Raw genomic sequence first — 26,365 nt, forward strand, 5'->3', positions numbered from 1 at the left:
CCTCCTCCAGCCCCTCCTCCAGCGCCATCCTCCGTAAAAGACTCTGTGAAACAGGGAGGGCGCGCCGGAGGGAGCTTTGCGCCACGGCGCTGGATATGCTTAAGACAGCCCTGTGTCCTGCCCTCCTCGTTATCTTCTTGGAGACTAGGGAGAAAGGAGCTTGTCGCAGCCGTAAAGGGAGACTTCTGGGATTCTTCAGCATCCTCTTCACACACACACACACACACACACACACACACACACATGTCAGGAGTTCAGCCTACACTCGAGTAGGACTCTGGCAGAGACACATGCTCGGCTGGCATGCTCTCTCCCTCCTGGTCAATCATTCGGGAGCTTCAAAAGCTTTCTTCAGCCCGAACATCACAGCGACCGATGCCAACCGACAGCGGCACACTTAGGGATCCGCAGAGTCTTCACAGCTTGTGTAACAGACCTCAGCAACTCAGCATTTTGGCTAGTCTACTTTATTTACATATAAACACACACGGAGCACTGCAACGTGGCTCCCTCTCTCTCTAGCATCAGACAGCAAAGAGAAAAAGAACAAAGGACCATAGTCCCACTTCACAGAACACAGTAACACAAACATCCTGTCTCCGTCACTTCCCACTCTGTAGAGTCAAAACATACACCGTCATGTGAAAGAGGAAAGTCCCATGACTGCAATCACGGATCAGGAATTCTAACAACACACACCCATCTGCTTCAGTCTCAGAGTCTGAACTGCTCCCTGTCGCCCACTCTCCCTGCCCACCAAAGCCTGTTGCCCCTTCAGCATCCAGCACCTCCTCCCGATCCTCTCCTCTGACCTCTCCTTGGCGTCCCACCAGTGGCGTAGCGTGGGTTGTCAGCACCCGGGCAAGGCAAGTAATTTGCGCCCCCTAACCCGTGGATTTGCGCCCCCTAACCCGATCCCCCAGATGTTGCGCCCGGTGCGGCCGGCCCCCCCTGCACCCCCACACTACGCCACTGCGTCCCACCACCAACCCCCTGGCTGTGAGCCTTCCTCCTCTGGGGGTTCCCTTGGGGGTTCCCTAACTGGTGCCTCCAACCAGCGCTCCCTGACAACTGCTACCCAGGGAAAAGTCACATGAAGCCATGATGTGATGCAATGGTGGGATTGTGACATCACAATAGTGGTGCTGGAGGGGCTGGGGAAAAATGAAGCCCACCACCCCCTTGTCTTGGCTGGACGCAGTTCAGCTCGCCTGCTGCAGATCTAGGAAGAGCAGACCCTTCAAGGCATCCCAGTAACTTGGTCTTGTCCCTAAGCGTGGAGCTGAAGAGAATTCTGGGGCCCTGGATTCATTCCAAGCAGGGAGAGAATTTACATCCTCCAGGTATGCTGAGCCTTTTTGCTTGCCTTTGGGAAGCCCGAAGGAAACTTCGCTTTCCTGCGAAGTTTGTCCCATAGCAACTGGCATTCCGAAGTCCGCTGCATCTGTTCCCAAACTTTTTTTGGCTGTGCCCCATCTCTAAAATCCTGATCCCCCCCCCTCCGGTGACATATCATTCTTATTATTCAAAAGGTGAACTCCTATTCACATGGAGAAAGCCTAAGAGGCCATTAGTGTTTCTGTGTCCAGGGCAGCTGTTTACCAGCTCTATCTGGTACGCAGGCTGAGACCCTTCCTGCCCACAGACTGTCTTGTCAGAGTGGTGCATGCTCTGGTTATCTCCCGCTTGGACTCCTGCAATGCGCTCTACGTGGGGCTACCTTTGAAGGTGACCCAGAAACTGCAAGTAATCCAGAATGCGGCAGCCCTGTTTAGGGAAGCTTTTAATATTTGATGAATTATTGTATTTTAATATTTTGCTGGAAGCCACCCATAGTGGCTGGGGAAACCAGTATACTGGACTGGGGCCATTTAGGGCTTTAAAGGTCAGCACCAACACTTTGAATTGTGCTCGGAAATGTCCTGGGAGCCAGTGTAGGTCTTTCAAGACTGGTGTTATGTGGTCTTGGTGGCCGCTCCGAGAAATGAAAATAAGTAGGAATCTCTGAACAAAGATGGTACCACTCTTGCATTTCAGTGGGGAAACTGTTTTTATATTTTATTTTCTTACTGCTTCTGCCTCTTCATTAAGAACGGAAAGTGCAGAATAGCAGCCTAGCTGCTTTGCAGAGGTGGATGGGAAAAGGCACAGTCCCTTGCGGGTAGAGATGTTAAGAAGGCTTCATTTTCTGTTCTGCCCTATATTTGATACACGCATCACTGTTTCCATTCCACTGCAAGTCATTTTCAACCAAAAACTACATTATTAATATTGTTCTCTGTTGCGGTTAGTTTCTATAACTTATGTAATTAATGAGACAAATTATGTAAACCTGGTTGTCATTACGTTAGCCCCCCTCACTCAATGCAAATGAGGGGGGCATGTAATCAAGTACTTATTATTTGGGGACTGAAAGTAGCAGTGACATCAAATAAAGTTCGCATTCATTGGCTGGGTTTCCATTTTGGACGTGGGGCAAATAAGTGAAGATTGGCAATTTCCGTTCCCATCAGAATTCTCCAACATCCCTGTTTGGGGCAAACCTCTTTTCTCCCTTGCTTGTTTCCTGTTTCAATCTAGAATCATAGAATCATAGAGTTGGAAGAGACCACAAGGGCCATCGAGTCCAACCCCCTGCCAAGCAGGAAACACCATCAGAGCACTCCTGACATATGGTTGTCAAGCCTCTGCTTAAAGACCTCCAAAGAAGGAGACTCCACCACACTCCTTGGCAGCAAATTCCACTGTCAAACAGCTCTTACTGTCAGGAAGTTCTTCCTAATGTTTAGGTGGAATCTTCTTTCTTGTAGTTTGGATCCATTGCTCCGTGTCCGCTTCTCTGGAGCAGCAGAAAACAACCTTTCTCCCTCCTCTATGTGACATCCTTTTATATATTTGAACATGGCTATCATATCACCCCTTAAGCTCCTCTTCTCCAGGCTAAACATGCCCAGCTCCCTTCGCCGTTCCTCATAAGGCATTGTTTCCAGACCTTTGACCATTTTGGTTGCCCTCCTCTGGACAAGTTCCAGTTTGTCAGTGTCTTCTTGAACTGTGGTGCCCAGAACTGGACACAGTACTCCAGGTGAGGTCTGACCAGAGCAGAGTACAGTGGCACTATTACTTCCCTTGATCTAGATGCTATACTCCTATTGATGCAGCCCAGAATTGCATTGGCTTTTTTAGCTGCCGCGTGAAACTATTTCACATCCTGCCCCACAAGTCCTTTCCCTTGATCTGTTGGCTCTCAGCCATAATTAATTGCTTTCTAGAATGAGGTTTCCACACCTCACACACTTCAATTAGCTACTTAATTAGCAGACTGATCTGCAAACAGCCAGCACTTACTTCTAAGTGCAGCTGAGTAGTTTCTGACTGTAATGCTGTAAGGTTGCAGTTTTGTGGGTCTTCCTTCTCAGCGAGCACACAGAAGTTCCAGCTGCAATTCTCTAATCCAGTGGTTCCCAATTAGGGGTTCGGGAACCCCAGGGGGTCTGCAGAACACACCCAGGGGGTCTGCGGCCCCATCCCTTGCCTTCCCCCCTCCCACAACTAAATTTTTGTCATTTTCGCATAGTGAGATCACAAACCCACTTTTATTTATTGCTTGAAACAAGCATTCATATGCCACCGGCTCACACAGCATATGATATAGACAGGCAAACACAGAACATCAGAAAAGCAAATTCGAAATAAGCATCGCTTCTTTTGCTCAAAAAGAATGTGGATCTGTTTTAGCACTGTGCGGTTTTTCACTATACAGTGGTACCTCTGGTTGCGAATGGGATCCATTCTGGAGACCCGTTCTCAACGTGAAAAGCCCACAACCTGAAGCACCGTATCTGCACAGGTGTGCAGCTGTTACGGTAAAATCTGGGTGCAAGGCTGCTCTGCCATCCAGCTCGTCGGACTAAGTCCGCGGGTCCCTGCGGAGGAAAATGAGTTCGGCCGGAGACAGGAGCAAGCTGCAGAAGATCCAAGTTTATTGCGCAACAGGTTCAAGGCAAGATTGAACAGCGAGAAAGGGGTGACATGAACTTTTGAAACTTCCCTCCATGTCCCAGAATACAGTGCAAAATACATCCCAGTTACATCATGAATACATTAAGAAGAGGTTGGGTTTCACAGATTACATCATGAATACATTAAGAAGAGGTTGGGTTACACAGGATTAACATATGGAGGAGGGAGGGGGGAATATGCAGAGCTGGAGATATGCGCAGATAAGCACATCCTGAGCACTGGTGATGAGAAGACAATGGTCCATGTATGCACAGTCTGCCACCTGGCATTGCCCGGAGGAAAGGCTTGGCAGAGTGATTTGACAGGATTAGGGTCTTGACACCTTGCTTGAGGGATTATGGAGGACAGGGGAGGTGTCATGGAGTCCTAGAGAAATTGAGCAAATTGGCACGTTGATTTTCTATGAATTTTATAGATTTTAGTCCCTTTTGACATTGACAATTAGAAATAAATGGATATATTGTAGCGAAGAAGGAGGTGAAGAAGACATGCCCCCCCTTCCGTATCAGCAGCACAATTTGGTGCTTGTGCGCATGTGCGCATGCGTGAAGGGCGATTTAGCGCTTCTGTGCATGCGCGAACGGCGAAACCTGGAAGTAACCCTTTCCGGGTCTCCACGGGACGCAACCTGAAAAAACGTAACATGAAGCAAACGTAACATGAGATATGACTGTATTGGCCAGTTTAGAAATCACACTGTGATAACGATTTTGACCCGGCAAGATGCAGAAATATATGGCTCCTCGCATGAGGGAGAACAAGGCAACCGATTTCAAGGGACCTCCGATATCGCACGATGATCTCAGCCCCAGGGCAGCCGATTGCGAGGCTCTGCCTTCCCCTCATGCTGACAGAGAACATGGCAGTTGGTCACCCTCACTTCCAAGGCCCCGTGGCCAGAGGCGAAGCAACCTGCTCCGGTACCCAGAGCAGCGCTCATCCCAGGGGGCATGGCACACATCCCAGGGGGAGTGGCATGTATCCCACAGGGCATGGCATGCCGCCCAGGGGTGTGTGGTGTGCGTTCCGGGGCGTGGCACACATTCCAGGGGCGTGGCATGCATTCCATTATTGGAATAATGCATATGCATTAATAATAATAATAATAATAATAATAATAATAATAATCAACCCTTCCCTTTGCCACCCCTTGAAAATTAAGCGAGGAAAGCGACAAAACAGAGACATTCCTTAGGAGTATGCAAGAAATGAGCTGCCATAGCTCTGCAGGGGGTTGGACTTGATGGCCCTTGTGGTCTCTTCCAACTCTATGATTCTATGATTCTATGATTCTAAGTCACATCCACCGGCACAACTGGCATATATAGTTAAGGATTGAGTCCTAAGTGCTGGCCCTGCAGTCAAGAGCTAGGGGTATATGCACATATGTGGTGGGAGTGTATTTGTGTAAAGGAACATTGGCAGAAGATTATAAAGGTTATTTCTGATGTACGGTATTTCAGGTTAAGATAGAAGTCCATAGAGAAATGCTTATCTCAGGAATACTGGGAAACGGTAAAATGGAAAGAAAAGAGCAAGATTGATATAAAATTATGATCTTAGCTGGTATGTTTGTTATTGCATTAGGATGTAAAGAAAAGGACAAATGGACAATTGAAAAATGGAATGACTATGTTTTTGAACATATACAATCTGATATATTTGAACAGGTAATGACGGAAGATACATGGGAGAACAAATGTCAAAATATTTTGAATAAATGGAAAAGTTATAGGAATTAGATAGCACGGGGGAAGCCAACCCAAGCACCCAAATTAGAATGAATAATCTGTGCACATGGTTAAAGATTTGAAGAGAGAACAAGTTTTGGGGGGAGAGGTTAAAGGGGAGGGAGGAAGGGAGGCGAAAAAAATTAGGATAAATGAGAAGGGACAAAAGTATATACTGTCATGTATAACTAATAGGATGATTTTGATGCATGTTATTGTTTGATTTTTTGGAAAGTTATTCAACATCCCTGGATGAAAGTGGGGGAAAAACAAAACAAAAAAATTAACAAACAAACAAACATTCAGGTCAGCACAGAAAATCCCCAAAATTCCAACACTTCTGACTATCTAGTGTGGTGCCAGTGTGGTGTAGTGGTTAAGAGCGGTAGTCTCGTAATCTGGTGAACCGGGTTCGTGTCTCCGCTCCTCCACATGCAGCTGCTGGGTGACCTTGGGCTAGTCACACTTCTCTGAAGTCTCTCAGCCCCACTCACCTCACAGAGTGTTTGTTGTGGGGGAGGAAGGGAAAGGAGAATGTTAGCCTCCTTAAAAGGGAGTGAAAGGCGGGATATCAAATCCAAACTCTTCTTCTTCTTCTTCTATTGTGCAGATGTCAATTTTGTCCAGGATACCAGGCTTTCAAAGGGGAGAAAACAGCCGGCCGAGGTCGCCTACGTCAGACAGAGAAGATCATAAGGGGAGAAAGGCCTATCTCCAAGGCCATGCAGGTGAGTCAAGGTGCTCTGTACCTAAGAACATGCACAGGTAAGAAGAGGTTGCTGGATCATGCCAATGGCCCATCTAGTCCAGCATGCTCTTCTCACAAGGGCTGACTGGATGCCTGTGGAAAATCTCCAAGCAGGATCAGTGCAACTGGGATTCAGAAGCATTGCATCCTACATCTTTGGATGAAGGACAGCATCTTCTTCTTTGGAGATCCCTCGTAGCCGAGTAAGATTGTCTTCCATGAACATGGTCTTAACAGTGAGTCCGTAAGTGACTGTGGAGGCCAATTCTGGATCCACATGTCCTTCCACAGTGGAGACATAGGTTTCCGGGTGGGAGCTGATCACGGTGAGGGTTTGCCAAGCATGCCTTCCTCTTAGCACCTTTCTCCCTTGCGTCCTGAGTTCGAGCGTCTTCTTCTTTTTTTAAAAAAAAAAATAATTATTAGAAGTTTGGAAATTACAGAAAAAAGAAAAGGAAAGAAAAAGAAACAATATAAATTTAACAAAACATGCATTACAGTTACAATAAAAATAACAATACAACAATACAAAAAAATTGAAAAAAACGAAAAAAAAACAATACATCAAACACACACATCCAATATTCCATATCTTTACCTTTCATTAACTTGGTTCATCGACCTCCTCACACCTCCCTTTTTTGTATTCTATTTCTATTAACTATTTCAGCAAATTCTTTCCATCTTACTCAATTTTTGTTCTATAATTCATCTTGACAGTCTAACCTTAAATTTTTCATTTTATCCCGTTATCAATCCACTTTTACTTAAGTCTTTATTACATTTCTGCTAAAACCATATAACTTCATTCCAGCATCCTTCTAACATTCATTAATTTTACAATGTTTTTGTAGATAGGCTTTAAACTTTTTCCAATCTTCTTCCACCGACTCTTCTCCCTGGTCTCGGATTCTGCCAGTCATTTCCGCCAGTTCCATGTAATCCATCAACTTCATCTGCCATTCTTCCCTGGTGGGTAGATCTTGTGTCTTCCAATACTTTGCAACTGAGTTCGAGCATCTTCAAAGCCCATGACACCTTTGGTAAAGGCTGTTCTCCAAGTGGAGCGCTCGCAGGCAAGTGGTTCCCAATTGTTGGTGTTTAGTAGTGGCCACTGATAGCTACATCCTCATGGATTCGTCCAACCCTCTTTTGTAGCCATCCACATTGGTCCCATTGCTGCCACTTGTGGCAGTGAGTTCCACAGTTTAACTTCTTCTTCTTCTTTGGCAATCCCTCGTAACTGAGTAAGATTGTCTTCCATAAACACAGTCTTAATGGTGAGTCCGTAAGTGACTGTGGAGGCCAATTCTGGATCCACATATCCTTCCACAGTAGGGACATTGGTTTCCGCGCAGGAGCTGATCACGGTGAGGGTTTGCCAAGTGTGCCTTCCTCTTAGCACGTTTCTCCCTTGCGTCCTGAGTTTGAGCGTCTTCAAAGCCTATGACACCTTTGGTAAAGGCTGTTCTCCAATCGGAGCGCTCGCAGGCCAGTGGTTCCCAATTGTCGGCGTTTATACTACATTTTTTTAGATTTGGCATTTCTTCTCTCTGTGCTTCTCCCAGCGGTCATTCCTCCTCTGGCCACTGCTGTGGATGCCCGACCTGTCTGTCTCCAGGCAGAAGTAGATGTTTTTCTGGAAAAGTAAAAAATTACTTTTGACCAAACTGCGGGAGGCAGTGGATGACAGGAGCGCCTGGCGTGCTCTGGTCCAGGGGGTCACGAAGAGTCGGACACGACTAAACGACTAAACAACAACAAAAGAATTACCGTATTTTTCGCCCTATAGGAAGCACTTTTTCCCCTCCAAAAATAAAGGGGAAATCTGGGTGCGTCCTATAGGGCGAATGCAGGCTTTCGCTGAAGCTTGGAGAGCGAGAGGGGTCGGTGCTCACCGACCCCTCTCGCTCTCCAGGCTTCAGGAAGACATCCGCAGCCTAGGCAGCCCTGCGGGAGGTCCCGCAGGGCTGTCTAGGCTGTGGATAGCAGCCTGCCGCCTGGTGGGAGGGGCGCCCTGAAGCAGAGCGCCCCTCGTGCTGGGCAGACATCTGCAGCGTGGGGAGCCCTGCAGGAGTTCCCCACAGGGCTCTCCACGCTGCGGATAGCAGTCTGCCGCCCAGTGCAAGGGGAGCCCTGAAGCAGAGCGCCCCGTGCGCCGGGCAGACATCGGCCAGCCCCACAAGCTCGGGGGACAGCAGGGAGGTGCAGCACCACCATCCCGCTGTTCCCCGACCTGGTTCGGTTTCCCCGACCTGGTTTTGGGGGGAAATAAAGGGGAAAATTTTTTCCTTTATTTCCCCCCCAAAAAACTAGGTGCGTACTATGGGACGGAGCGTCCTATGGGACGAAAAATATGGTACTAAACTATAATCAATAAAAATAACAAGTCACAATGCCCATAAAATTATTTTTATAAGATACCCCTGTCCTTGTCTTATCCCTTCCCAGCTGCTTCTGCTGTTCCCAAAGTCATGGACTGAGAAAGGCTCTTCCGGCTGGAGGGGGAGGGGCAAGGCAGGTGGGAAAAGCCATTTGCCGCTCTCTTTCCCCAAGCCAGATGTTTTAGACTACAACTCCCATGATCCCCACCCAGCACTCTGCTGGGTGTTGTGGGCCCAAACATCTGGATGACACCAGGTTGGCTGCCCTACACGGTGCAGAACAGATGCTGCACAGTTGAATCTATAGATCCTATCTCTGACTCTCTCTACCTTTGTGTTACTGCTAGTGTGAGGAGAGGTGTTGATAGGAAATGTCACTGTTATAAATGGCGAGGCTGGATTCATGCTTTATTTGTTGGCTGCTAGACACTGCAAATATTTCATCGACCAGAGGAGCAGCCTTGCCAAGTCTGTCTCTGCAAAATAAAAGCAGCAAAAACCCAAAAGTCTCAGAGCACCTTCATCACAAACAGATTGATTACACTGGTCGACAACAAATTTGTTGCCTGCGTTTTTTCAGCTGATTTGGGATGAATCTGATGCGCTGAATCAAAAAATCACATTGGTTTTGCTCAATCAGGTCAAGTTTTTGAGCTATGGCCACATGTCTTTTTTTTACATTTTTGTTCACATGTACGCTTGTGTGGAGCATTTTAGAAGAAGTTGGTGGGGGTAAAATGCCATGTCGAATAATTGTTTTGATTGGAAATGATTATTTTAATGACAAGAAGTATTCAGGTCCGATAGTTCTGGGTGATTACGTCGAAAAGGGATCAGTTTGAAGTCATAAAACCTTGAAATCTTCCATAAATTGGTCCAGCAAAGCATAAAGTTGGGGGATCAAAACTAAGTTAATGGGGCAGCCGCCCCACGAAGTATCCTGATCTTCAATCAGCGCGTCGTCCTGTAGCTCATTGTGATGAAATTCCAGTGCCTATCTTCAGAGAACTTTCTGACATTAGTGACAAAGATGCCTCCAGTGTTGAAGGACATGAAGAAGTGGTTCTTGAAGATGATGCTTCACATCCATTTTCCCAAAAGGAGTTGGTTGAATGATCTAGTTCGCAACCTCAGCTTGTCAAAGGACTCTGCCGAACTGTTGGCATCCAGATTGAAGGGAAAAAACCTCCTCTCTGACAGTGCTCGCATCAGCTTCTTCCGCAACAGGCATCAAGAGTACCTCCATTTTTTCTCAGAAGAGGACTTGGTGTACTGTGCAGATATTGCGCAGCTTCTGCTCAAGCTTGGAATGCCACAGTACGAACCCAAAGATTGGAGACTGTTCATTGACAGCAGCAAGCGATCACTGAAATGTGTTCTGCTACACAACGGCAACCAGTTTGCCTCTATACCCCTGGCTCACTCGAGTACACTGAAGGAGAACTATGAAGGAGAACTGCCCCTGAAGGACCAGGTGGCAGCCTGGGAGTCATTCTGGACTCACAGCTGTCCATGGAGGCACAGGTCAATTCTGTGTCCAGGGCAGCTGTCTACCAGCTCCACCTGGTATGCAGGCTGAGACCCTACCTGCCCGCGGACTGTCTCGCCAGAGTGGTGCATGCTCTGGTTATCTCCCGCTTGGACTACTGCAATGCGCTTTATGTGGGGCTACCTTTGAAGGTGACCTGGAAACTACAACTAATCCAGAATGCGGCAGCTAGACTGGTGACTGGGAGCAACTGCTGAGACCACATAACACCGGCCTTGAAAGACCTACACTGGCTCCCAGTACGTTTCTGAGCACAATTCAAAGTGTTGGTGCTGACCTTTAATGCCCTAAACGGCCTCGGCCCAGTATACCTGAAGGAGCGTCTCCACCCCCATCGTTCTACTCGGACACTGAGGTCCAGCGCCAAAAAAGCCAAATTACAGGGAACTAGGCAGGGGCCTTCTCGGTGGTGGCACCCGCCCTGTGGAACGCCCTCCCACCAGATGTCAAAGAGAAAAACAACTACCAGACTTTTAGAAGACATCTGAAGGCAGCCCTGTTTAGGGAAGCTTTTAATGTTTGATGCATTACTGTATTTTAATATTTGGTTGGAAGCCGCCCAGAGTGGCTGGGGAAACCCAGCCAGATGGGTGGGGTATAAATAAATAATTATTATTATTATTATTATTATTATTATTATTATTATTACTACTACTACTACTACTACTATTAAAAACTGCACTCTTTTGCATGTAATGCTGAGGCTGTGCAATCTCCCCCTGCAGGTGGCCGCATCCTGAAGTTCTTCCACAGCCCCCATGAAAACATTGACTTCTCTTCTCTGACCCAGTCTCCGATTGAGACAGTTCTGCAGAAATACCTCGGGAAAGGAGAATACCCAAACTTTCGGTCGGTTGCCATGTTCGAGAGCAGCTTTTTCCAGGTAAATGGAACTGCAGAGAGGTGACCTGCAATGACCTCAACTTACTCTGGAGCCCGGCAGCCTATTTGCTGTGGCTCAGCGGCAGAACATCTGTCCTGCATGCAGAAGGTCCCAGGTTCGGTCATCACCAGGTAGGGCTCGGGTAGACCGGAGAGCTGCTGCTAGATGTACAAATGGCCAGCTTCCTCTGTTCCTATAGCTTGTCAGAGCAAATTGCAGGGGGTTGGACTGGACAGTTCTACGATTCTAGGACAATAAAGGGAAATGTAAGAGAAGCCTTGGAATCCTACAGCAGTAAGAGTGTCTCACCTGAGGATGGAAATGACAAGGTTGACCCAGAAATCATGTCAGGGCTGGTTCAGATGCAGGTCATCACTGAAGATGCAGAGATGAGCAGAAAAGTTAATGCCTTATTCAAGGAAACAGTGTACAATGTAGTAATGCCTACAGACAGGACTGGCCCCTATGAAGCAGTTGCCAGAACTGGAGGTCTTTGCCTTCTACTTCCTCTAAGTCTCCTTCCCAGCCTCAAACTATGTGGGGAGGGGGGTGTTTGTGTTCTTTGTTCTGCTACAAAGACCTCCGTGTCCTTGGACACAAGGTTGAGCTTATACAGTAGGAGCAGCAAGCTTCTGCAGCCTGTCTCCTCTCCTCCTCTGCTTCATCTGCTGAATCTGAACCGCTTTCTGCACCTGGCTCCTCTTGCTTACGAAAGCCTGTTGCCTCTTCAGCATCCAACCGTTCCTCCCTTCCTTCCCCGTCTGACGTGTCCTCAGTGTCCCACCACCACACCCTGGGATCTGAGCTTCTTTTTGTGGGTATGTTCAAGGTGGCAGGAGAGGATACAGAATACACAATTCAATCTGGCAGCCAGCCGTTCATTCCAGAAAGTTCACAGGACTGAAAGAAGATGGGAAAGGCAGGGAGTGACAGCCTGCCTTGTCCTTTTACCAGGTCTGGAACAGTCATGCCCGCCCACTAGTCACATGTAAGGAAGGATGCTCCAGGCCAGGAGGAACAGGAAGTTTCGACTGGCTGGACCAAACATTCCCTTGCATGGCATGTCCACTCTAGCAAAACAAGGAATGCTGTACTTGACTGCTCCCAGTGCATTACACCCCACACTTTTGAGGCTTCCCTAGGGATTCCCCAGTTGCTGCTGTCCACCACTTCTCATCATCCAGCAAGTCCCTAACAGGTCAGCCTCCTAGTCTAATCCAGGAGAGCTTTTTTTTTTCCGGCATGACCTTCTCCAACAGTTACGGTACTCTTGGTTACGATACTCTTGGTCTTGAAAGACCTACACTGGCTCCCAGTACGCTTCCGAGCACAATTCAAAGTGTTGGTGCTGACCTTTAAAGCCCTAAATGGCCTCAAAGGCCCAGTATCCCTGAAGAAGCGTCTCCACCTCCATCGTTCTGCCCGGACACTGAGGTCCAACGCTGAGGGCCTTCTGGCGGTTTCCTCGCTGCGAGAAGCCAAGTTACAGGGAACCAGGCAGAGGGCCTTCTCGATGGTGGCACCTGCCCTATGGAATGCCCTCCCACCAGATGTCAAAGAGAAGAACAACCACCAGACTTTTAGAAGTCTGAAGGCAGTCCTGTTTAGGGAAGCTTTTAATGTTTAATAGGTTATTGTATTTTAGTGCTTTGTTGGAAGCCGCCCAGAGTGGCTGGGGAAACCCAGCCAAATGGGCGGGGTATAAATAATAAATTATTATTATTATTAATTATTATTATTATTATTATTATTATTATTATTATTATTTCTGCTACTCCAGGTGACGAAAAGGGGCCGTCAAATCTTCATGCACAACCAGTGCAACGAGGCCATCATTGGCATTGCCTCCACCAACATCAAGTTGCCACTACCCACCCTGATGTTCATTGCTCGCCCTGTTGTTGCTGGCCAAGTCTCCTCTGAGGACACAGAGGAACCAATGCTCACCAGGTAAGTTAAGGCATCACGTCCAAGTACTGCTGTGTTGTTGTTGTTGTTGTTGTTTAGTCGTGTCCGACTCTTCGTGACCCCCTGGACCAGAGCACACCAGGCCCTCCTGTCTTCCACTGCCTCCCGCAGTTTGGTCAAACTCATGTCTGTAGCTTCCAGAACACTGTCCCACCATCTCGTTCTCTGCCGTCCCCTTCTCCTTGTGCCCTCCGTCTTTCCCAACATCAGGGTCTTTTCCAGGGAGTCTTCTCTTCTCATGAGGTGGCCAAAGTCTTGGAGCCTCAGCTTCAGGATCTGTCCTTCCAGTGAGCACTCAGGGCTGATTTCCTTCAGAACAGAGAGGTTTGATCTTCTTGCAGTCCATGGGACTCTCATGAGTCTCATCCAGTACCATAATTCAAAAGCATCAATTTTTCGGCAATCAGCTTTCTTTATGGTCCAGCTCTAATTCATTAGAGGTTTTAAAGCAGAGGTTGGGTGGGCATTTGACCGGGAATCTTTAGCTCTGATTCCTGCCTTGCAGGGGGTTCAATTCTGTGATTTGATGACACGTCTTGGGCTTTCAGCAGGGCCTTGAATTTAGCAGGGAAGCAAAGACACAGCCAGCCAAGATCTCTTTAAACATCAGTGTCGCACGACCTGTGGGACCTTCCCCGGTTAATAACTGCATTTAGGGCCCAATGATTTCCCCAAATGATCTTCAAGAGAAGCCCCACGTAGAGTTCATTACAATGTGCTCATCTTTACCAAGGCATGTATAATGCGATAATAAACACTTGGCGGACCATCTTCCAGCTGTCAGAATGGAGAGGTTTGATCTTCTTGCAGTCCATGGGACTCTCAAGAGTCTCCTCCAGCACCAGAATTCAAAACCATCAATTCTTCGGAGCGTGCAGCTTCGCCACTGGGCAGAGCAGAACCATCCTGGCTAATCGCCAACAATAGCCCTCTCCTCTATGAAAGCCATCCGAGTTTGTGGCAATCACTGCTTCCTTGTGGGAGGGAGTTCCACAGGTTAAGTATGCCCTGCAAGAAGGGCTTTCTTTTATCTGTCTTGATAAGCTAGATGGATCGGTCCTCTTGGCTTTGGTACAAGGCAGTGGCTCCCCGCATCTTTCTGCTGAGTTGCCCTGAATCCTTGTTCAGGATTGTTTCTGAACCCCCCCCCCTGCTGCCCCCCCAGGCTCATCCCTCTGAGATATGTGCGCATCTCCATTCACGACCCGGAGAAGCGGATCATCAAGATCAAGCTGATCAATGGGCGCACTTATTACCTCCGGTTTCACGCGACCAACGAGGCAGAGGAGCCCGTCTTTGACCGCTGGCTCTCCCTGGTCTACCTTCTCCAGCACCCGCCCCCTTGCTACCTGAAACCACAACCCAAATCCCGCGGCGTCCTGGAGAACCTCAGCGTCCGCGTCTTCCCGAGCGACGACGAAGCTGTGAGTCTGAGCGAGACTTCGCAGGGGCCAGAATTGGGCGAGGGGAGTTGCAGGCACCCTTTGAAGCAGCATAATTAGCAAAAGAATAAAACTCTATTTGCAGCTGCTGTGGCTGCCAATCCTGCCAATGTCCCGCCTTCCCGGGCCAGGTGCGAAAAGGCTTTAAAGGAATGACAATGTAAATTATTGTGTTTTTCCTTTTTATTTACTCTTGGTACCATAGAGTTTTAGTTATGTTCTCTCCCCCCCCCCTTTCATATGTCATTTTCTTGCCTTCCTTCCTTCCTTCCTTCCTTCCTTCCTTCCTTCCTTCCTTCCCCCCTCCCTCCCTTCTTCCTCCCTCCCTCCCTTCCTTCCTTCCTTCCTTCCTTCCCTCCTCCCTCCCTCCCTTCTTCCTTCCTTCCTTCCTTCCTTCCTTCCTTCCTTTTCTTCCTTCCTTTCTTCCCTCCCTTCTTCCTTCCTTCTTTCCTTCCTTCCCTCCTCCCTCCCTCCCTTCTTCCTTCCTTCCTCCCTTCCGTCCTTCCTTCCTTTCTTCCCTCCCTCCTCCCTCCCTCCCTTCTTCCTTCCTTCCTCCCTTCCGTCCTTCCTTCCTTTCTTCCCTCCCTCCTCCCTCCCTCCCTTCTTCCTTCCTTCCTTCCTTCCTTCCTTCCTTCCTTCCTTCCTTCCTTCCCTCCTCCCTCCCTCCCTTCTTCCTTCCTTCCTTCCTTCCTTCCTTCCTTCCTTCCTTCCTTCCTTCTTTCCTTCCTTCCCTCCTTCCTCCCTCCCTCCCTTCTTCCTTCATTTCTTCCTTCCTTCCTTTTCTTCCTTCCTTTCTTCGTTCCTTCCTTTCTTCCTTCCTCCCTCCCTCCCTTTTTCCTTCCTTCCTTTCTTCCCTTCCTTCCTTCCTTCCTCCCTCCCTTCCTTCCTTTTCTTTCTTCCTTTCTTCTTCCTTCCTTCCTTCCTCCCTCCCTCCCTTCTTCCTTCCTTCCTTCTTTCCTTCCTTCCCTCCTCCCTCCCTCCCTTCTTCCTTCCTTCCTTCCTTCCTTCCTTCCTTCCCTTTCTTCCTTTCTTCTTCCTTCCTTCCTTCCTTCCTTCCTTCTTCCTTCCTTCCTTCCTTCATCCCTCCCTTCTTCCTTCCTTCATCCCTCCCTTCTTCCTTCCTTCCTTCCTTCCTTCCTTCCTTCCTTCCCTCCTTCCTCCCTCCCTTCCTCCCTCCCTTCTTCCTTCCTTCCTTCATTCCTTTTCTTTCTTTCTTTCTTTCTTTCTTTCTTTCTTTCTTTCTTTCCTTCCTTCCTTCCTTCCTTCCTTCCTTCCTTCCTTCCTTTCCTTCCTTCCTTCCTTCCTTCCTTCCTTCCTTCCTTCCTTCCTTCCTTCCTTTTCTTTCTTGGTCCCTTCCAACTCTACAATTCCTTGGTGACAAAAGCAAGCAACAATGCAATGACCAGTTCCTTCGGGTAAGTATAGATGGTGCAACTAAAGAGTTGTTTTATCATGGTGCGTTTACTGCCTTGGGCTCCTGCATGAAGAATGTGAATAAACACATTTTTCAAAATTACCTGCCCCTGCAGACATTTCTGCTACATCTGACTAGTTCCTTCCCTTTTCCCCCTTTACACCTTGAACTCCAGGAGGTTTCTCCTCTTCCAGAGGAGCCAGAAGAGGAGGAGTTGGAGAAGGAGGAGAAAGAGGAGGCAGCGAAAAGCCCTGTGGAGAGCCGCGTCCTCTTTGAGGAAGAGGAGTATTCCACAGAGGAGAGGGAAGCGATAGAGGCAGAAGGGCGCTTCCACTATAGCTTAAGGGACCTGTACGTGAGGGCAGAGAGCTATGAGATCTACGACAGCGTCCCCACAGTGCCAAAGACTCCCAAGTAAGACCAGAAGAGGACGGAACAAGGTGCCTCTAATGTTGAATCGTTACATTTCGTACGCCGTGTCTCAGACTCAGCCTTCCCCAACCTGGTGCCCTCAGATGTCTTGGATTGCGAGTCCCACCAGCGAGCGTGGCGCCAGGTAGGGGGAAGGCTGCTCTAACCACTTGGTCAGCTGGTCATCCATATCATCCTTTCAGGCAGAGGTTGGATGGCCATCGACCAAGGATTATTTAGCTGTTGGACTAGAGGGTTGGCAGAGGGTTCCCTCCAATTCTGCAGTTCTAAGATTTGATTATCCTATGAAGGCTTTTAAACAGAAGACAGACAGACATCTGTCAGAGAGTCTTTACGATACGATAATCTTTATTGTCATTGTCCCATACAGAACAACGAAGTTGAAAAAATCTACATCAGACATTCAAAAATCCACAAGCCTGCTATCCCAGCTATCCCAGCCTGGTTAGCCCCCTAAAAACTCTGATACCCCATAATTAAATACAATATACACCCATAGAAACTACCTTAAAGGTAAAGGTACCCCTGACCGTTAGGTCCAGTCATGGACGACTCTGGGGTTGCGGCCCTAATCTCGCTTTACTGGCCGAGGGAGCCGGCGTACAGCTTCCGGGTCATGTGGCCAGCATGACTAAGCCGCTTCTGGCGAACCAGAGCAGTGCACAGAAACGCCGTTTACTTTCCCGCCAGAGCGGTTCCTATTTATCTACTTGCACTTTGAAGTGCTTTCGAGCTGCTAGGTTGGCAGGAGCAGGGACCGAGCGACGGGAGCTCACCCTGTCACCGGGATTCGAACCACCAACCTTCTGATCAGCAAGTCCTAGGCTCTGTGGTTTAACCCACAGCGCCACCCGTGTCCCTTACACTGCATTTAAAACCAAAATTGCATTTGGATAGAAACTGTTTCTCAGGCTTCTAGTCCTTGTCTTTATAACCCTGTACCTTCTTCCAGAAGGCAGAAGCTGAAAGAGATCATTTCCGGGGTGCGCACTATCCTGCGCTATCTCTGCAGCTTCCTTATGGCACATGGAAGCGTAGATTTGATCCAAGGTGGGAAGAGTGCACCCAATTATTCTCTCTGCAGTCTTTACAACCGTGGACAGCATTGTTTTTTCCCTGACCGTGCAGCTCCCAAACACACACACAGACCATAAGTTAATACACTCTCAACAATACAGTGGTAAAATGCCATCAACAGGTCCTTTGAGAGATTTTTTCCCCGGAGGATTCTCAGAAAATATAACCTCTGCTGTGCTCTCGTCATCAGGTCTTTGCTGTTTTCTCCCCAGGTTACGTCATCTCTCAACTCCATTCCTTTAGTTATCATTGCATCATGGGGTTGGACTAGATGACCCTTAGTTGGATCAACTCCAACTTTATGATTCCACGATGCTATTATCTTGCCACAGTTTCTTGCGGAGGAATCAGAAATCCAGGCAATAATAAAACTAATAAAATGTTCTTTGGAAGGCTAGTAAAGAGGACCAGAGGACAGAAACACTCTGATGTTATTTAGCACTCTTGTGGTGGGGTTGTTGAGACAGTCTTCACCTGCATCCAAGCTGTTGTTGTTTAGTCATTTAGTCGTGTCCGACTCTTCGTGACCCCCTGGACCAGAGCACGCCAGGCACTCCTGTCTTCCACTGCCTCCCACAGTTTGGCCAGACTCATGCTGGTAGCTTCGAGAACACTGTCCCGCCATCTCATCCTCTGTCATCCCCTTCTCCTTGTGCCCTCCATCTTTCCCAACATCAGGGTCTTTTCCAGGGAGTCTTCTCTTCTCATGAGGTGGCCAAAGGATTAGAGCCTCAGCTTCAGGATCTGTCCTTCCAGTGAGCACTCAGGGCTGATTTCCTTTCGAATGGATCGGTTTGATCTTCTTGCAGTCCATGGGACTCTCAAGAGTCTCCTCCAGCACCAGGATTCAAAAGCATCCATTCTTCGGCGATCAGCCTTCTTTATGGTCCAGCTCTAATTCATTAGAGGTTTTAAAGCAGAGGTTGGGTGGGCATTTGACCGGGAATCTTTAGCTCTGATTCCTGCCTTGCAGGGGGTTCAATCTGTGATTCGATGACGCGTCTTGGGCTTTAAATTTCAGCAGCAGGGCTTTGAATTTAGCAGGGAAACAACGACACTGCCAGCCAAGATCTCTTTAAACGTCTCTCAGCGTCACCCGACCCATGAGACATTCACCAGTTAATAACTGCATTTAGGGCCCAATGATTTTCCCAAATGATCTTCAAGAGAAGCCCCACGTAGAGTTCATTACAATGTGCTCGTCTTTACCAAGGCATGTATAATGGGATAATAAACCCTTGGCGGACCATCGTCCAGCTGTCACTAATGTAACGGATGACAACATTCACAGATGTGGATGATGGCAGCCTTGCAGATGTAAAATGCAAACTTATCCACTGCTAGGGAGGGGGGCATTTTCTAGAAAATCTTCCACTGCTATATTTTCCAAAAATCCGTGACCGCCCCCCCCCCCATATTGGAAAAATAATTTTCATAAGTTAAAATTAGCGACATAGCAAACAATACAAGCCTAGGCAAGTGGAACCGATAAATATCAGTTAGTTGTAGAATAAAAATTTAAATTAACTAATTTATTAACAATAATAGTGCAAGCATAACAAAGGTGGGGGGCAGCAAAGAATCAAAAATTTAAATGATAAAAGCATCACAGCTTGGAAGGACAAAAGCTCTTTGGAGCTGCAAAGAGATAATAAAGTATTGACTCATGCAAATATCCCCTTTACAAATAATAAAGATTTATTTTTTAAAAAAAGTGTTCTCTACTTGTAAGTTCCATTATTATTGAGAATAAAGGATCTAAACGACCCAGGCATTTGCATTTACTGGTGGCGATGAGAGAACATTTGCTGCAATATCTGTATGAGAAATAAAACCATGCCATATATATATTTATATAGTCATTTGAGATTTGCTCTTTAGATACATTTAGTTTAAGAAAAAATCTTTCCAAAAAGGGCAATCTGCCAAAGCTTTGAAAGCAACAATCCAGATTATTAAGGTTTTTTAAATAAAATAAAAACTTGCAATTACCGGCAATTTTTTTCAGGTGATGTTTTCATGAGGAAGGAAATTGGAAAAATTCTTGAGATATTTTTACAGTGTATAGAATTAAAGTAGGGTAGTATCCGGCTATGTTGTAAAGTGGACCCTTTGAAATCAATGGTCTTGATTAGTCAAGAGTCAGACTGTGTACACACAATGCCTTTAAAAAAAATCAGAGCACATCCTTTCCCTCAAAGGATTATGGGCACTGAAGTTTACCCCTCATAGATTTGCAGTTCCAAGCAACCTTTAACAAACTACAGCACCCAGAATTCTTTGAGGGTGAAAAATCTGCTTTGAATATTCTTTAAAGGTGCAGTATGAATTCAGACCAAGCCTTCTCTGAGAATTGCTTGGCTGGATACCAGACACAGCAAACAAAGAAATAATAATATAATAATAACAATAATTTATTATTTGTACCCTGCCCATCTGGCTGGGTTTCCCCAGTCACTCTGGGCGGCTTCCAACAAAGATTAAAAATACATTAAAATGTCACACATTAAAAACTTCCCTAAACAGGGTTGCCTTCAGATGTCTTCTAAATGTCAGGTAGGTGTTTTTCTCTTTGACATCTGGTGGGAGAGCGTTCCACAGGGCGGGCGCCACTACCGAGAAGGCCCTCTGCCTGGTTCCCTGTAACCTCACTTCTCACAATGAGGGAACCGCCAGAAGGCGCTGGATCGCAGTGTCTGGGCTGAATGATGGGGGTGGAGACACTCCTTCAGGCATACTGGTCCGAGGCCGTTTAGGGCTTTCAAGGTCAGCACCAACACTTTGAATTGTGCTCAGAAACGTACTGGGAGCCAATGTAGGTCTTTCAAGACCGGTGTTATGTGGTCTCGGCGGCCGCCCCCAGTAACCAGTCTAGCTGCCGCATTCTGGATTAGTTGTAGTCAAATTCAAAGGTAGCCCCACTTGGAGTGCATTGCAGTAGTCCAAGCGGGAGATAACCAGAGCATGCACCACTCTGGCGAGACAGTCTGCGGGCAGGGAGGGTCTCATCCTGCGTACCAGATGGAGCTGGCAGACAGCTGCCCTGGACACAGAATTGACCTGTGCCCTCATGGACAGCTGTGAGTCCAGAGCATGCACCACTCTGGCCAGACAGTCCGCGGGCAGGGAGGGTCTCAGCCTGCGTACCAGATGGAGCTGGCAGACAGCTGCCCTGGACACAGAATTGACCTGTGCCTCCATGGACAGCTGTGAGTCCAGAGCATGCACCACTCTGGCCAGACAGTCCGCGGGCAGGGAGGGTCTCATCCTGCGTATCAGATGGAGCTGCTCTGAGATTTGGTGACTAAGAGGCTGGGCGACAAATTAGGAAACCCCATGTTCAGACCTCTGCCGTGAACTTTGCCTCAGGTGGGCTCAGGTGAAGTTGCCTCTGAGTCACAGACACACACGCCCCACCTCTGTAATAGGAGGGGTCACAGTGCTGGCCTACCTTGAAGGCCCTTGTGTTTGCCTGTAAAGCACCATTAAGTATTGTTGTTGTTATTTCTAGGTTATTCAGCTCAGAAAGCTTTTCCCTTGGCAGTTTGTCAAGCAGTTCGTCTGCAAGAGCTACCAAAAATCCTCGACCGCCACCGCGAGTTTTCCCAGGTGTGTAGAAAAACATTCTCCACGTCTACTCTCCTCCTTTCTCTCTGCACTGAGAATTACAGGGAGGCCTGCACATCTCCTGGCTGAATCAGACCCATCAAGCACGACGTCGTCCTCACTATGGCCCAATATTAGCTCCGGAGAGATTTTCAAGAAGACGAAAATCTGCCTCCGACAAGGTTGCCCTTTCCTTCCTCCTGGGATTTGGGTGGTCCTTGTGACTCCAGAATAATAATATGAAATTTACGGCATGCAATGCCTTAAAGGAGAATTTAATGAAAATGATGTATAGGTGGTACTTAACACCAGTCAAGCTTGCAAAAATCTACCATTTGCCCGACAATAAATGCTGGAAATGTAAAGAAGTGGAAGGTACTTTCTTTCATCTTTGGTGGACGTGCCCAAGGATTAAGACCTTCTGGGAAATGATATATAATGAAATGAAAAAGGTATTTAAATATACCTTTCTGAAGAAACCAGAGGCCTTTCTCCTGGGCATGGTCGGCCAATTGGTGTTAAAGAAAGATAGAACCTTTTTTATGTATGCCACAACAACAGCAAGAATACTTATCGCAAAGTACTGGAAGACACAAGAACTACCCACCCAGGAGGAATGGCAGATGAAACTGATGGACTACATGGAAATGGCGGAAATGACCGGCAGAATCCGAGACCAGGGTGAAGAGTCGATGGAAGAAGATTGGAAAAAATTTAAAGTATATTTACAGAAATATTGCAAAATTAATGAATGTTAGAAGTATATTGGAATGAAGTTATATGGTTTTAGCAGAAGGGTTATTAAGAATTATATGAATATTAAGTGTTAATGTGTTAAATTGGAAAATTGAAAGTTAAATTGTGTTATGATAAATTATAGAACAAAAATTGAAGAAGAGGGAAAGGATTTGTTGAACTAGATAATTTGAACTAGAATACAAAAAAGGGAGGTGCGAGGAAGTCGAGGAAATAAGCTGATGAAAGATTTGGATACAAAAATTTGGATGTGTGTTTTTGTTCTTTTTTCTTATGTTGTATTGCTGTATTGTTTTTTTCTTTTTTATTGTTGATGTATTGTTTGTTGAATTCATGTATTGTCTTTTTTCAATGTTTTTCTTTCTATAATTATAAAATATCTAATAAATTTTATTTTTAAAAAAACCAGAATAATAATATGCAGTGGTACCTCGGGTTAAGTACTTAATTCATTCCGGAGGTCCTTTCTTAACCTGAATGTGCTGGTCCTGGGGGGAGGTTACCGTGGGGCGAGGTCCAGGACCTGAGTCGAGGGTCGGCAGACAGTCCTCCACGGGCGAAGCGGGGTCCAAAGCGAGGAGACGGGCAAGGAGAGGAACTCTGGAGGAACTGGGTGCTGGCCGAAACAGCTCTTCAACGACGTTGCTCCCGCAACCTGGGACCGGGCTGACTGGCCTTTATCTCCTCCGAGACCAGGTGCGGTCCCGGCCCCCAGGTGACCCGCCTCTCCTGGCCTTAAGGTGAGCACTCCTCCTGGGAGAAACCAGTTCCCTCTGCCTCTCTGCCCTGAGCCTCTGCAGCTCAGGAGAGGCTGGAGGGTTACTGGACCTAGGGGGAGACTCACCTGTAGGCACTGAGTCCTCAACCACCTCTGTAGCCAGAGTGGATTCACCTGGTGCCTGCTCCTGAGGATCCAGCACAGGTGCAGGCGCTTCAGAATCAAGGCCCTGCCCCAGCTCAGCCGGCCCTGGAGCGGGGACTCCTGTGCAGGCTGGGATTTCTCCTGTTCAGCCTCTGAATCGGATTCCCAGGCCATCACACTGAAACTGTTCTTAATCTGAAGCACCACTTTAGCTAACGGGACCTCCTGCTGCCGCGCACCGCCGCCGCCCAGTTTCTGTTCTCATCCTGAAGGAAAGTCCTTAACCTGAGGTACTATTCCTGGGTTAGCAGAGTCTGTAACCTGAAGCGTACGTAACCCGAGGTACCACTGTAATAATAATAAAAATTTATTATTTGTACCCCGCCCATCTGGCTGGGTTTCCCCTGGGCTAGCTGGCTGAATTGGTCCTACTTGGGCCAGCGAGGAGACCAGGGGAGAATTAGCTGTGGGGTCTCAGAGCGGGTGATCTTCATAAAAGGGGAGGGGGAGAGAAGGGAAGGGAAATAAAAGATCAGGCTGAATTCAAATTAAAAGCCAGGCGGAATAGCTCTGTCTTACAGGCCCGGGGGAAGGAGGTTAAATCCTGCAGGGCCCTGGTCTCATGGGACAGAGCATTCCACCAGGTCGGAGCCATCACTGAGAAGGCCCTGGCCCTGGTGGAGGATAGTCTGACTTCCTTAGGGCCTGGGACCTCTAGACTATGATTATTCATGGACCTTAAGGTCCTCTGTGGGGCAGACCAGGAGAGGTGGTCCTGTAAGTACAAGGGCCCTAAGCCACAAAGGGCTTTAAAGGTCAAAACCAGCACCTTGAACCTGACCCGATACTCCACCAGGAGCCAGTGCAACTGGAAAAGCACTGGGTGAATATGCTCCCATGGCAGGGACCCCGTGAGGAGCCTCGCTGCAGCATTCTGCACCCGCTGGAGTTCCTGGGACATCTTCAAGGGCAGCCCCGCATAGAGCGAATTACAGTAGTAATTACATGTGGCCCTTCGGAAGTTGCCCGGAATGTGGCCCTGAGGATGAAAAAGACTCTCCACCTCTGCCCTAAGGGGACGGTTCTGACTTTGGGCATAAGGAATGGTGGTGTGGTAGTCTTTCAGCTCAAACATTGCTTCTTGACACTTCAGCGAAGTGTGGCGTAATGGTTCGAGTGTCGGACTGGAAACTGGGAGACCAGAGTTCGAATCTCCACTCAGCCATGGAACTCACTGGTTGGCCTTGGGCTAGTCATCGTCTTCATCTACCTCACAAGGTTGTTGTGAGGATAAAATTGGGAGGACAAACAGGATCTGTTCCGGAGGCCCGTTCGCAACATGAAAGGAACGCAACCCGCAGTGGTGCGTCTGCGCACACGCAGGTTGCGATTCGCCACTTCTGCGCATGCGCATGATGTCATTTTGCACATCTGTGCATGCGCGAGTAGCAAAACCCGGAAGTAACCCTTTCCGGTACTTCCGGGTCGCCGCGGGACGTAACCTGAAAGAACGTTAACATGAAGTGGATGTAACATGAGGTATGACTGTATGTGTGTCTGGTTTGGCCTTTTTTTGCAGTTCCGAAAAAAGAAGGATCCAGCAGTCTTAATATTGTCACGCTCTATTCCATCGTCTCCAAAACAGCTGCAAGGCAGGAAGGTGGGAAGAGGAAAAACTGAGCAGAGATGGGGAATGGTCTCAGCCTGAATGTTATGGAGGAAGCAAAAAGGGAAACCAGGGACTCAGGTACCAGAGCAAGAATTTGGTGGCCCTTAGATTTTATTATTAACAGGAACAAAGAACTTGCTGGATCAGGCTGATGGCCCATCTAGTCCAGCATCCTGTCCTCACAGTGGCTATCTTGATGTTTGTGGGAAACCCGCAAGACGGACCCGGGCACAAGAGCCCTCTCCCTTCCTTGGATTTCCAGGAACTGGGGTTCAGAAGCATCCAATTTTTGCACAACCACAGAGCCTAGGGCTTGCCGATCATAAGGTCGGCGGTTCGAAACCCCGTGACGGGGTGAGCTCCCAGTGCTCGGTCCCTGCTCCTGCCAACCTGGTGATTCGAAAGCACACCAGTGCAAGTAGATAAATAGGTACTGCTCTGGTGGGAAGGTAAACAGCGTTTCCGTGCGCTGCTCTGGTTCGCCAGAAGCGGCTTAGTCATGCTGGCCACATGACCCGGAAGCTGTACGCCGGCTCCCTCGGCCAATAAAGCGAGATGAGCACCGCAACCCCAGAGTCGGTCACGACTGGACCTAATGGTCAGGGGTCCCTTTACCTTTACCTTTATTAGTCACCAACGTGTTGCATGAGTCGTACTACTGGCTATAGGCACATGGCAACTTGAGGAATGACGCCTTTGCTTGAAAACGGAAAGCACTGAAAAAGTTTAATGCAATTAAGTAGACATTTGGGGCTTCTGTTGGAGGGGACTGCTGAATACGGATGGTTGCTTCTTGTACAATGAAGTTAAAAGAGTAGAAAATTTGGGTGGAGATGGGAGAAAGAATTCCTATCAAGGAAAATGTAGAATAATTTTCTGTTTTAACATTTTTCTTTTTCACTTCCAAGCCAAAAAGGCAGGTTAGAAATCATCGCCGTCGTTTTCATCACCGTCCAGAGATAGCAGCTATTGCAGTACTTCAAAACGCTTCAACCTTGGGGTGTTTGTCCCTCTGATATGCAAGGCGATGGATGCCTCTCTGTCTTGCCTAGGTGATTTCACCCTTCAGAGCCCAAGGCTGGAGTCTGCAGGAGCCAGGATTCTGTGAGCTCAGAGAGGAGAGGACTTGAAACCTGGAAGCAAAGTTAGAAGGAGGGAGGCAGAGGAAGAAGAGGAGAATCTGAAAATAAGAACTCAGGGAAGAGGGAAGGTGGAGATAGGTTTATTTTATTCTATTAAAAAGTCTGTTTTCACTGCCATCTTAAGCTCCTTTACTGGTTAAAGGCACGGCATTCTTGATTTGTGTTTGTATGGACCATGCCCATTTTGTTTTCTGTTCAGATTGTTGCAATGCCTTCACCCACCTATGGCCAAAGCATAGTAAACACAACTCAGTTTTTAGCCTGGGTATTTTAAACTTTCTTTCTTTCTTTCTTTCTGAGTCGAGGGTGGATTTCATGCTCTGTATTCAGCTCATAGTAGTGAGGAATGGAAGTTCCCCCGAAATGTCTGCTTTGTATACATTATTTACACAATGGGCCCCACGTGATTGGCTAATTCCGGGATTCTCCTGTAGGCCAATCAGGTTGCAGATTCACTTCCACCTGGAGTTGGATTGGGTGGCTCCTGCGGACCAATCAGACTGCTGCATTTTGGATCCTATTGTTCTAGGACCAATCAGACTGCTGCATTCTGGATCCTATTGTTCTAGGACCAATCAGACTGCTGCATTTTGGATCCTATTCAACTCAATACACAACACCTTCTTTCCTTCCTTCTTTCTTTCTTTCTTTCTTTCTTTCTTTCTTTCTCTCTCTCTCTC

The 26,365-nt window shown here is 47.6% G+C and overlaps 1 protein-coding gene across 3 annotated transcripts; it reads left to right on the top strand.

Annotated features, from left to right (window-relative positions):
• The first annotated feature begins 1,154 nt into the window (after nucleotides 1–1,154).
• On the top strand, nucleotides 1,155–25,802 carry LOC310673920 (Golgi-associated RAB2 interactor protein 3-like). Of its 3 annotated transcripts, none has more exons than XM_083432744.1 (9): nucleotides 1,155–1,343; nucleotides 6,364–6,481; nucleotides 11,160–11,317; nucleotides 13,098–13,267; nucleotides 14,451–14,709; nucleotides 16,317–16,697; nucleotides 21,162–21,259; nucleotides 24,454–24,621; nucleotides 25,452–25,802. In XM_083432744.1, the coding sequence occupies exons 2-6, from the start codon at nucleotides 6,364–6,366 to the stop codon at nucleotides 16,557–16,559; spliced, it is 948 nt and encodes a 315-aa protein (XP_083288870.1). In that variant the 5' UTR covers nucleotides 1,155–1,343; the 3' UTR covers nucleotides 16,560–16,697; nucleotides 21,162–21,259; nucleotides 24,454–24,621; nucleotides 25,452–25,802. The 3 variants fall into 3 exon arrangements, with proteins under 3 accessions (XP_083288870.1, XP_083288869.1, XP_083288868.1); XM_083432743.1 differs by having other exon boundaries at nucleotides 16,317–16,581; XM_083432742.1 differs by having other exon boundaries at nucleotides 16,317–16,555.
• The last annotated feature ends 563 nt before the right edge of the window (nucleotides 25,803–26,365 follow it).

This window comes from Podarcis tiliguerta (assembly GCF_965153285.1).
Source record: "Podarcis tiliguerta genome assembly, chromosome: 3".
NCBI lineage: Eukaryota > Metazoa > Chordata > Lepidosauria > Squamata > Lacertidae > Podarcis > Podarcis tiliguerta.